General features: G+C 41.7%; 1 protein-coding gene across 3 annotated transcripts in view; it reads right to left on the reverse strand.

The window, feature by feature from the left end:
• The window catches only part of DOCK5 (dedicator of cytokinesis 5), a 211,719-nt gene that overhangs the window by 30,167 nt on the left and 168,921 nt on the right, over positions 1 to 12,631 (reverse strand). For all 3 annotated transcript variants that reach the window (XM_038573778.1, XM_038573777.1, XM_038573779.1), the window contains exons 35-40: positions 11,518 to 11,677; positions 10,698 to 10,738; positions 9,944 to 10,034; positions 6,839 to 6,958; positions 2,245 to 2,334; positions 193 to 297 (exon numbers count right to left, since the gene is read on the reverse strand). In XM_038573778.1, the coding sequence (XP_038429706.1) occupies positions 193 to 297; positions 2,245 to 2,334; positions 6,839 to 6,958; positions 9,944 to 10,034; positions 10,698 to 10,738; positions 11,518 to 11,677 (607 nt within the window). The remainder of the gene's footprint in view (positions 1 to 192; positions 298 to 2,244; positions 2,335 to 6,838; positions 6,959 to 9,943; positions 10,035 to 10,697; positions 10,739 to 11,517; positions 11,678 to 12,631) is intronic.

Below are 12,631 nucleotides of genomic sequence, written 5' to 3' on the forward strand. Positions count from 1 at the left end.
AACCCCAAGGCTGGGGGTGTGGGGTGAAGAGGCCGGCCACGCAGGAAGTGGTTTCCCTCCCCGACCTCCCACAGTGAGAACTCAGGCCTCCAGCTGCTAACACACAAGGTCCATCTGGAAAAGAGATGAAGACCCTCCCTCCTTCGGACTGCATGGCTTAATGGCTTGGAGGACCACCCTGAGGTTTCTTACCCGGAGGAAAGAAGGAAAGCCCTGTCCGTAGTATCCAACAGCAAAGTATTCAGGTTGAGGCCTCATTGCTTTAATGATGTTCTCATAAAATGAGGCTCTTTTTTTCTGGAAAACAAAATAAGACATTCCACAGGGAGGTTACAAGGGCACCACGGAGGGGTGGGGAAGATCAGACTATTTGCTTTGTTGTTTCCCATGGGCCAACACACAAATGAAAAGTCTTAGGAAATTATCTTGTAGGCCAAAAAGTTATCCCTTTCTGGGATGGAAGAGTTTGGACCTGGGCCCGTGAATGAGCCTCAGAGGGTCTGGCAATCTCTGACGTTGCCTGTGGGAAGATGCTCGCCTTTGCATTCCTCTGTGGAGGGAGGCCGTGTGGTGTGTAGCTATCACCCGCTTCCTGAAGAGGGTTCAGTACCCCCAAAAGGTTAAAAAGCCCTCTCTGAGATTCACAGAGGGTGGCTGCACTTAAACAGAGACGTGAGAAAAGAAGATAAAGAACTTTTTGGTTCACACAGGTGGTTTAGATAAAAGTCCTTGGCTCAGCAACAAGTGCCCAGAAGGTGGTGGTGATGTTCTGTTTTTCAGTATCTGGTCCCAGCCCTAGCTTTAATCCTTCCCAGGGGAACAGGTTTCCCAGCCAGGGCTGAGGGCAAGCCTTAAAGAAAAATAGGTAGCCAGACCTGGGGTCTCTGGGGCATGTCCCTAGGCCCCCCTAGGTCCCACGACTGTATTACATACTTTATTTAGGTGAAGGTTTCTAGCACAATATTTTTGTAGCAGGGTAACGTGTTCTATCACTAACAGCTCCATTTAGTTCATGAAATTTAAAGTGATTTTTGTGTGTATGTAGCAGAAGATGGTACAACACACCAGCAAGTTCTTTTCAAAGTTACCTTGACAACTCTCCCCTCAAATAAACTACGCTTGACCCTTGAACAACAGGTGTTTAAAATGTATGAATCCACTTACATGCAGATATTTTTGATACATACAGTATAGTACTGGGAACATTTTTTCTTCCTTTCAATTTTCTTAACATTTCTCTCTAGCTTACTTTATTGTAAGGACATAGCATATAATACATATACAAGGTATGTATTGATCAATTGTCCATGTTATCAATAAGGCTTCTAGTCAATAATAGGCTATCAGTAGTTCAGTTTGAGGGGAGTCAAAGTTATATGCGGATTTTCAACAGTTGGTGGGGGGATTGGCACCCCTAAGCTCCCCACCCCACATTGTTCAAAGGTCAACCGTTATTACTACATAACAATGGGTGACCTGACGTTTTGCGATTCTGTTACTAAAAATTATCAAATGCAATGTGTGCTGGCCCACCACTGGACATTTTTAGAGGGTTATTTTTGTTTTGCTATATGGTTTTTAAATAGTTGACTTGTGCCAATGGCCAGGACTAACACATAAGTTCATGGAACTGTAAAAGTATAGCACCCTAGTGACATTTTGGGAGGAGGGAGGCAAAATCTGAGAATCAAGATCCAGCAGAAGCATTTTACAACTTAGCAAAATGTGCACAAGGGAGGAAAAAAAAGCAACCCCCCCCCCCAAAAAAAAAAACCAAAAACACATGCACAAAAAAGCAAAACTCCCCAAAGCTCAAAGGTTAGCAGTTCATTCATTCAGCAGACCCTGAGGATGTGAACCACAAACAAGTAATTTTGATGAACAGAAGATGTCAGAAAATATTTGAAATATGTATAGTGTTCACAGAAGGCAGAGTAACTGAGAGGGTAAAGGGGAGATGGGTCAGGAACATGGAGGGTCCCTACCCTAGAGAAACAAAAGGCACCGAGAAGGGAGAAAGGTCTATAGGCAAGGATCTGGAGCCCTTTAGCACAGATAATCTGGAGGAATAATGATAACACCTTTTGGACCTCATCTTTTTTTTTTTCATTTTTCTTTTAAGGTTTACTTTTCCATTGTAAACAACATTGTTTATCTTGACTTTCTCAAACGTACAAAAACATTTTCACAAACACAAATTTTAGTACGCCTGTTGGCACTTGACACATTCTGACCCGGACTCACCAGAAGGTTGCCAAGGCCCTCGTAGTCAAATACTTTGCTCTCATATGTCTCAGCCAATTCTTTGCTCAGCTTGATGGCCTTCTCCCACATCTTTGGAAAAAGAAAAGTAGGGTTATGAGTGGTGAACAAAGTAGTCACTGATCTGTGAAAGCCATGGGAGAGCCTCTGACAATGACTAAGGACTCGGGTGGGTTGAGTTTCTGCAGATATTCTCACCACGCCTCACCTCCTGGATCAATGAAACCTTTTCTTCTGACATGATAAAGCTACTGTATCTTGGCTGCTTTGCCAGGGGCATCTTCTGTAATTCTGTTTGCAAGAACATGAAGAATGCTATGTGTCCCAAACAAAGCAATACTGCATTTAAAGGGCAAAGCATTAAGACCACTGAGAGCGGAGAGGAACCAGTTGCAAAGCCTGGGTTCCGAGAGCATGAAAGTCTTGTTGGAGGGGAAAGGAAGTTGGTGTTGGTTCTAGTGCTGGCTCTGGGGTGTGTGTGTGTTTTGTGTGCATGTGTGCTTTGAATCAGATTGCTTGGGAGGAGGGGAAAAATGGAAGAAAGGCTAACTATTCTGTTGTCTAGAACTTAGTAAACTGTTTCTCCAATTTTGAGGGTTAATTCCCTACTTCTGACCAAACTACCTACTTCGTCAAACAGAGTTTTAAGAAAAATGCCTTAGAGTACTTGTGACCATGTAAGTTATGGCCTACTTCACATATTTGGTATCTGAGCCAAATAATAACACAGCATCTGATAATTTCCTACTTGATTCTTATTAACCAGGTGCTGTGTTCCATTGTTTCTGACTGCTGAAAGAATGTATGTGCAGTTCATATACAGTTGTAAAACATTTTTAAATTAAGTTTTTTAAAATCAAATTTTGCCAAATTTGCCCCCTTTGCAATTTTAGGGCCTGGATCTCTGAAAAGGCTCTGAAATGTGCCATATGGAAATCATTCCAGATTGATTGGGCCTGGAGCAGGAAGCCCATCAACAGTATCAAAAAAGTCAAGTTCTCTCATTTCCCCAAATACTAGTTATGCCAGTTAACAGGGCAACAGCCTGGCACACAGCTTCTCAAAGTGTGGTCCCTGGTCTTTGGGAGTCTCCAAGAGACCTCATGGGGTCCATAAGGTCAAAATTATCATCTTAGTAATAATAATATCATTTGCCTTTCTCAATCCTCATTCTCTCATACAGTGGGGTTTTCCACAAGCTACAGAACATGTAATACCACAGTAGGCTGTAGAAGCAGATACGAGAATTCTGCCATCTCCTACTAAGCCAGACGCTAAAGAGATGTGTTGCAAACATGTCAAACAAGGTCACTCATATCACTAATTTTTTTGGAAAATATAGTAATTTTTTAATAAATACGATTATATTAATAGTGAAAAGTTTGTTGTTAACAAATAAGTAAATACTTATTATTTTCTGTCTAATTTCTAAGTATACTCTTAGTATCAATAGATGTAATCCATGTGAAAACAAGCTCTTTGGGATCCTTGATAATTTTTAAGAGGGAAAAGGGGTGCAGAGACCAAAGAGTTTGAGCAAATATACTTGCTCTCTGGGCCTCAAGTTTTTCATTTGTGAAAAAGATATATCTACCTAATAGGGCTTTAGGGTGAATTAAACTGGGGAAAAAAAGTCTGGAAATTACCCCAAACAGTAACTAGCACTAAATAGATGGTAACTATTTTATCATGATGATTATCTGCCTTTTTTTAAAAATTAATTTTTGTTTCAAGTTTTTATTTAAATTCGTTAGTTAACATTTAGTGTAATATTATTTTTAGAAGTAGAATGTAGTGATTCATTATTTACATATAACACCCAGTGCTCATCATATCACGTGCCCTCCTTAATGCCCATCACCCAGTTACCCCATCCCCCCACCTCCCCTCTAGCAACCCTCTGTTCTCGATAGTTAAGAGTCTGTTTTATGGTTTGCCTCTTTCTTTTTTTTCTCCTATGTTCACCTATTTTGTTTCTTAAATTCCACATATAAGTGAAATCATGATGGTTATTTGTCTTTCTCTGACTTATTGTGCTGAGCATAATACACTCTAGCTCCATCCTGTCATTGCAAATGGTAAGGTTTCATTTATCCATTGCAGATACATACCACATCTTCTTTATCCATTCATCAGTTGGGAGACATCTGCACTTTTTCCACAATTTGGCTATTGTTGATAATTCTGCTATAAACACTAGGGGAGCGTGTACCCTTTTGAATCACTACATTTCTATCTTTTGGATAAATACCTAGTAGTGCAATTGCTGTGTCATAGGGTAGTTCTATTTTTAACTTTCTGAGGAACCTTTATACTGTTTTTCCAGAGTGGCTGCAGCAGTTTGCATTCCCACCAACATGCAAGAGGGTTCCCCTTTCTCCACATCCTCACCAACATCTGTCGTTTCCTGTGTTGTGAATTTTAGCCATTCTGACAGGTGTGAAGTGATACCTCATTGTAGTTTTGATTTGTATTTCCCTGATGATGAGTGATGCTGAGCATCTTTTCATGTGTCTGTTGGCCATCTGGAAGTCTTCTTTGGAAAAATGTCTATTCATGTCTTCTGCCCATTTCTTAACTGGAATATTTGTTTTCTGTGTGTTGAGCTTGGTAAGTTCTTTATAGATTTTAGATACTAACCTTTTATCAGACGCGTCATTTGCAAATATCCTTTCACATTCCAAAGGTTGCCTTGGCTTATTTATTTATTTAACCAATAGGTTCTACTACTAAATCAGGAATAGTGGGTGGAGGCAGCAGTCTGTAAGAACTTTCCAGGCCTCTGATACAGTCAAATCTAGGATCTGTTTTGTTTTGATAGCATGCGGGATTTTTCTTCCTCCCCCTCCCCCTTCTGTATTTTTTCCCCATTTTAAAAGCCTTTCAGCTAGATATGCTTTGTCCAGTTGATCAGAGACTCAATACCTTCCTGCTTAGTTCACATGTTTATCTTTATGAGAGCCCCTGGGCAATTATGTTGCTTGTTACCTATGGTGCTAGGCAAGTGGTGGCCTGGGGGTGGGATGTGTACCAGGTGCAGGCCAACAATCTCTAGAGAATACACTGAAAATGATGGTCCTAGCTCCTGGCATTCAGCAATATTAGAAAGGTAAATTACGGTTATGGAAAGAGGGGCCCTGGGCTCCACTGAGCTAAGTGTCCTCAACATAACTGATTTTTACTGACTTCTTTACCTTAATTTATCTATCCATCTGCTCTCCCATTAAAAATAACAGAATTCAGGCAGCCCCGGTAGCTTAGCAGTTTAGCACTGCCTTCAGCCTAGGCTCTGATCCCGGAACCCGGGATCCAGTCTCATGTCGGGCTCCCTGCATGGAGCCTGCTTCTCCCTCTGCCTGTGTCTCTGCCTCTCTCTCTCTCTCTCTCTCTCTCTGCCTGTGTCTCTGCCTCTCTCTCTCTCTCTCTCTCTCTCTCTCTCTGTCTCTCATAAATAAATAAAATTAAAAAAAAATAGACAAAATAAATAAAAATAACAGAATTCAAAGAAACACATGGGAATAATAAAAAGTCATGAGTCATTGTTCTAAAATCAAGAATTTGATCTTTGTCCCAAGTTTCTGGGAGGGAGCTTCTAAACCCCAGGAATTTTTCCAGTGAAGGGAGTGTCTTTGTTGTTTCTGATGGGCCCCTCAGACCACACCTGAGCTGATACTAAAAAGATGACTCACAGTGGGTCCCTAGATAGTCTCAGAATGGGGGCTGGCCTTGCCAGAACTGTAGTCTGTAGTCCGTGGGATTAGAAGATTGGGGCCTTGAGCAGCATGTATCAGCTGGATCTTCTGGGAGTAAAAGGCTTCTGGAGACTGAGTTCTTCACTCATGCAGCCAAAGATTCAACCAATGAAGCCTTCAAATGGAACCCCCCCAAAAAAATGCACAGAGGCTCAGGTGAGATTCTTAATGGTGGACACATCAATTTGCTGGGAGGGTGACGTGCCCTGAATCCACAGGGAGAGGGCACAGAAGCTCTGCATCTGGAATGCTCCTAGACCCTGCCCTGTGTATTTCTGCAATAGGTTGGTTCTGATTTGTGTCCTTGAAGATAAAACTGTGATTGTAAGCATGACATCTTTCCAAGTTTTGTTAGTCGTCCCAGCATATTATCAAATTTGAAGGGTTCAGAGGACACCCTCCCCCAATTTATCATTAACTGGCGATACATGTGGGTGGCCCAGAGACCCCTGAACTGTGGCTGGTGTCTGAAGTGGGGGCTGTCTTACTAGGGACTATTTGCTTAACCTGAGGGATCTATGCTGTGGGTAGTTAGCATCAGAACTGCACTGTGAGGGGCACCTGCGTGGCTCTGTCCATTATGCATCTGTCTTCGGTTTGGGTCATGATCTCAGGGTCCTGGGACAGAGCCCCATGTTGGGCTCTCTGCTCAGTGGGGAGCCTGCTTCTCCCTAGCCCTCTGTCCAGTCCCCTGCTTGTGCATGAACATGCGCTCTCTGTCAAATAAATAAAATCTTTAAAACAAAACAAAACAAAACAAAACTGCGATATTGCAGTCAATGTCTTACTTCCCCCAACATGAAAACAAACAAATGAACACTCACTTTGCCTTTGTCAAAGTATGATATGATTTCTTGATACAGCTTCTCTTTAAGCTCTTGCTGGGTATAGACATAGTAACTGTCCCTCTGAAGCAAATGGGGTACGCAGGGTTTATCAGACCACTGAAAAACAAAGGGAACAAAAGAAATTAATGTAATGCACTGATTAATTAAATGAATTAACCAAAGGCGGTCAATGTAGCAACTATTTGGCCAATAAAAGTTCACAGACATATTTGTATATATTTTTGATTCGGCCACATTATTTAGATTATTTGTTAAACAAAAAAGTTGCCCCCCTACCACAAGACACATGTCAGCTCCAAAACAAGTGTCATGCCAAACGGGCAACCACTGGAGGCATCCCTGTGAAAAATCAGGAATGAGGTGAGGTTGCCAACCAGCATAACTGCTGTTCACCAAAGGTATCACTCAGGCAACGGGATGAAAGGAAAAAAAAAAAGAAGTATAAAAATGGGAAGGAAGGGGTAAAACTACAAGCGTGTGCAAACACAGACTGTATTCTTCACAATCCATTCCTTCATGAAGCATGCCAACTAAAAAACTATCAGAGATAATGAGAGAAATAAGTAGTGGTATAAAAATTAACAAATTTAGAAATTTACAGATGGATTTCCCATGAAAAGATAACCATGCTGAAGATAGAAGACCCCAACAAGAATAAACCCCAAATGAGAAGGTAACCAAGCAAACAACATGAAATGTACATAAGGCCACTGAAAGGTACACTTAAAAATAGCTAAAACAGTAAATTTTATGTGTATTTTCCCATAATTAAAAGGGAAAGATATCTAGGAATCAACTTAACAAGGAATATGCAAGACTTCTCTACTAAAAAGTTTAACACACCATTGAAGGGCACAAAAAACAAATGGAAAGTCCTATCATGTTCTTGGGTAAGAAAATGCTACTCCAAAAACATGGAAATTCTTCCTCTATCAATGTTTAAATGTCAAGATTCCAAAATCTACATGGAAAAATAAACGAAAAGGAATAGGGTGCAAACTGGAAAAAGAATAGCAATGAAGAGTAAGTGCCAGGTAATGAAACACACTATAAAACAGTGTGGAGGGCAGCCCGGGTGGCTCAGCGGTTTAGCGCTGCCTTCGGCCCTGGCCTGATCCTGGAGACCCGGGGTCGAGTCCCACATCAGGCTCCCTGTGTGGAGCCTGCTTCTCCCTCTGCCTGTCTCTCTCTCTCTCTCTCTCTCTCTCTCTCTCTCTGTCACTCATGAAGATATAAATAAAATCTTAAAAAATAAAATAAAACAGTGTGGCACTGGTGCGTGAACAGAGCATTCATCCAGACCATGCAGAACCTTACAAAATGTAGTAACAGACTTGCCTTATATAGCAATTTACTACATGACAATGATGGAATATCATCCCAATGAGGAAAATATGGGCTATACTTAATACACCGCATCCCTAAATTCAGTAGCTAGCTGGGAAGAAAGAGTTGCATCCACACCTCATACTTGTTGCCAGGGTAGAGAGTTAACTTTCTGAGCACAACAAATGAAAAGACCTACAGTCACAGACACTCTTTGTGATCATGCCACAGTCAACATGTCCTCCCTCCATCCCATACAGGATAAGCTTTTCAGTGCTCTGAACTTAAATATGAATTGTGAATGACTGCCCTGGGGGATGGTGAGGCACAGGACTCCTGTTTTTAATGACAAAGCTAAGAACAATGCACATGTGTTATTTTTAACATAAAAATTAAGAATGCTACAAGAAAATTAATTGCTACTGGCAAGAATGGAGACAGGGAGATATAATAGGGGGCTACTGTCATGCTCAGAGACAATGGACCACAGGACAACAGCAGTGAAGATAAAGAAAAGTGGATAGAAAAAGAAGTAAAATCAAGATCTCTCAAAGATCTCTGCACTGCCGTGTTCACTGCAGCATTATTCACAGTAGCCAAGAGATGGAAACAACCGAAATGTCCAACAGTGGAAAAAGAAGATGTGGAATATAGATGCAATGGGATGTCATCCAGCCACGAGAAAGAAGGAAATTCTGTCATTCTGGGCCATGTGGATGGCCTTGAGGGTATTACAAGTGAAACAATTCAAACAGAGAAAGACAAATTCTATAGGACAGCTTTTATATGTAGACTCTAAAAAAACCCAAACACATGAAAACAGTGGGCATGGGGGTGGTTCCCAGGAGCTTGGGAGGCAGAGGCACTGGGGAGAGATTATTGAGACAGAAACCTGGGAGATCTAATGCATAGTGATTACAGACAACAATCCTGGATTACAAACTTCAAATTTTCTAGGAAACTAGATCTTAATTGTTCCTACCTCAGAAAAAATAAATAAATAAAAGGTAAGTATGTGCCTTGATAGAGGTGTTCACAGATGCTACAGGTCCACAGTTCTAGCTCAGGCTTGACAAGGGAGGATGAATCAAAGATGACAACAGGCATTTATTTGCCTGAGCGCCTGGGTAGACGGAGGTGGCCTTTAGTAAAATGGGAAGAAAGAAGAGGTAGGAATGGATCCAAGAGCACAGTGGGGAATAACAGCTTCTGTTACTGCCATGTGAAGTGTGAGTCGTCTATTAGTCATCCAAAGACTGTGATGTGGGAAGAACAGGTAATACATGAATGCAAAGTCAGAGGACTGGTCAGAGCCCAAAATAATTACTTGGGATCCATGACATATAGATGCATTTATATCCATGGCACACTACTTTTACTCAGTAAGAGAGTCTAAGTAGGGAAATACTGCTACATTCATTTACAACTCATTTCTTGGCAGTTCTAGAATTTTTTTTACATATATTAACCAACATGTATTTTATTTCTTCCATTAGACTGTCAATGACTAGACAGACCTGTAAGCTGTGCTCTGCTTCCAAAGGATTTTTAAATAAACTATAATCGACACTTTCCCAACGTCAGTCAGAAAATTAACTGCACTTGTTTAGAAAGCATACGACTGCTCTTGGATAAAAGAATCTCCCTTGAATAAGGCTTTTCCATAAAAAATCATGAAGTGTGTAGGATCTGGTCCCAAAGGGCTGGACAGTTGACCTCCACCCAATGGAAACAAAGCATCCTTGACCCACTTACCTGCAGAAGCTCTGCATGTAGGAGGAGGGTGTAGGCGGCCTCTGTGTAGTTTTCAGAGTCTCGGTGCAAATCCCGCAGCTTGTACAAGTACCTGGTCAGAAAAGGAGGAAGGAGGCACTCTGCCATTCAGGTTCAGCTCACTCCACAACCAGGCCACAGCCCACTTCCCCATCTTTTCTCTCTTACTCCTTTCTCATAGCTGAAGGGATCCAACACTTCCCTCTTTCCCTCTCCTCTATCCCTCTGTGCTGTTTCTTGCCTGTGTGTCTTTCCCACTCCATCTCCTCTACTTTGTACTCACCCTTTAACCCAGCGGTGCTTAATTAAAAAAAAAAAAATGTCATGGACCCCTTTGGGAAGCTCATAAGAGCTATGGAACCTCTCCTCAAGAAAATGCATATAGTTCAAGTCCAAGTTTGTTTCATGCTCAGGGCTTCCGGCACCCCACGCTGACAGTCCTTGACAGGTCCATGTCTATCTATGCCTCTGCCCTATGCAGCCTTTCCTGACTGCTCTGGCAGGTCTTCTATCCTTCCCCAGAACCCCAACACCATCCTCCCTCTGCACCCCCTCAGACTGTACTCATGTATCTGTCCAAAGAGTTGACCTTTTCAGGGGGAAGGGGGCATCTCATATACTTTTGGTGTCTCTCAAAGGAGCAAGCATGGTGTGGGGACTGAGTATTTGCTTACTGAAGAAATAAATAAAAAAGCCATGACATAAATGGCAAAAGCAGAAGTCTCCTCCAGCTTACCTTATGTATATGTCTTCTCTCTTCTTTTCCTTATAAAAATTCTACCAAAAAAAGGGGGAGCAAAAATACCAATGTAAGTCAAAGGTTATTGAGAAGCTAGCTATGGGAATGGCCAAATCACTATTTCCGTTCTTCAATAGTGTCATTTTCCCAAAGGTTATTGTCTCCCTTTAACAAATACCCCCACAAAGAAAGGGAGGGACCATTTATAAAGGTAAGTTGAAGAATTTTTTTAGGACCATGCATTTGAAAAATGTGAGGGAAACCCTCTATGTGAACAGAGAGCCAACTGATACTCGAGTCAACTCATGGTCTCTTTTCTTCTTCAAGGAGTCAGTGGAATCAGGCTCTTCATTTATATTAAGCAGAGGAATGCATGGCAGCCTAAACTTCTGAGGTCTGTGGTCCCAGTTGCATATATAGGGAAAGGCAAGACCACAGAGTTCTATACCATGAGTATTCCATAGACTCTCTCCTCACGGTATAGTGTTTCTGAAGCATATTTGTCTATGCCCAATATCTCCAACAACAAAGCAACCACATATAAACAAGAAGAGAAAAACATGAAGGGTGGCTTTTGAGTAAGAGTTGAGCCAAGACCTTTTGTTTCACTCTTCATCCCTATGTCTGTGGGAACTGATATCCGAATGCAAAGCTGAGTCAGCAGTCCCAATTGGACTCAGCAGGACACAGACTCCACTGAGGTGGCCCCAGGATACCTTTGAGTCTGTGAGGTCTACTCAGACTACTCAGAACTGAGTTATGCTTGCAGGGGTGACCCAGCAGTGCCCTCTCACCAACCTGGGGGCTTGGCACCTACCAGCACATTCACAGTACAGCTCATGCGGTTCTCCTTGCTTTCATCATGCATGATAATGGTTCTGTAGTCCAGGAGGTGCTCTAACAGGCTGCTGACCAGGAATGCAAACACTTCTCCAGAGCTGGAGAGGTATTTATGTTTCCGGCAATGTTCTAGGAGCCTGGAAGGGTGGAAGCGTAGATAAATAGCCATGTTCCATACTGTCTGGCATTCCAGTACAGCTAATGAGTACCGTCTAAGGGCCTAGCAGCAGGTGGCGCCAGACTAGGAAATACACACCCTTCCTGTAACATCGTCCTATCCCACGGCTTGGCTTCTGCTGTACCTCCTAGTGACTCAAGTTCTGCTTTGTCTTCAGGGCTTTGGCTCAAGTCCCATTGTCACTTAGAATCCCAGCCCGCAATGCCCATCTTTGAAGCTCTATCTGTACTTATTTTCTGCTTTTGTCTTTGCCCAAAAGATTTGTGTATGCTATCTGATCCATCTTTTTATGTCTTTATTCTCCCTAAAGCCTAGCACTTCAGGGCATCCTGTGGGCATTCTGGAAAGCCTTGAATCAATGCCCAACCTAGAGGACCCTAGCAATCTAGTGCACATGCACACACGTGCCTCTTCAGACAAAACTGCTATTTAACAACAACAAAAATGCAAAACTATAAATAAATAAGCTGAGGATAAACTTTTGAGCTAAATCTTCTCTTGTTGGACCCAAATAGAGCAAAACGATTCTACAGGGGCTTCTTAGATTTGACAACTAGAAGGAAACTTGGAGAACAAGAGAAAAAAAGAGAAAGAAATGGGTCCAAGGAATTAGCACAGACTTTAGGATTACTCTTGAACACTGGAGATTCATATAGTCATATTTTTCTGAGTTAGTGATTCAGGAAGAATGAAGGAAAAAAAATTACAGAGAAAACTCATCTTGGGAATAAAATAGGGGTAGTTCATCATTTGTAAATTTTTTTGTATATATATATATATATAAATGTATATAATTTTCCCATTTGACTCCTGTACAAGATCTGAATATAAAAATCATAATGTGGGAAGGTTTGAAACACAAACACATAGACCTAATGGAAACATGATGAAAAGATCAATGAACAGGTCTTGT

Source organism: Canis lupus, chromosome 25 (assembly GCF_011100685.1).
Source record: "Canis lupus familiaris isolate Mischka breed German Shepherd chromosome 25, alternate assembly UU_Cfam_GSD_1.0, whole genome shotgun sequence".
Taxonomy (NCBI): Eukaryota; Metazoa; Chordata; class Mammalia; order Carnivora; family Canidae; genus Canis; species Canis lupus.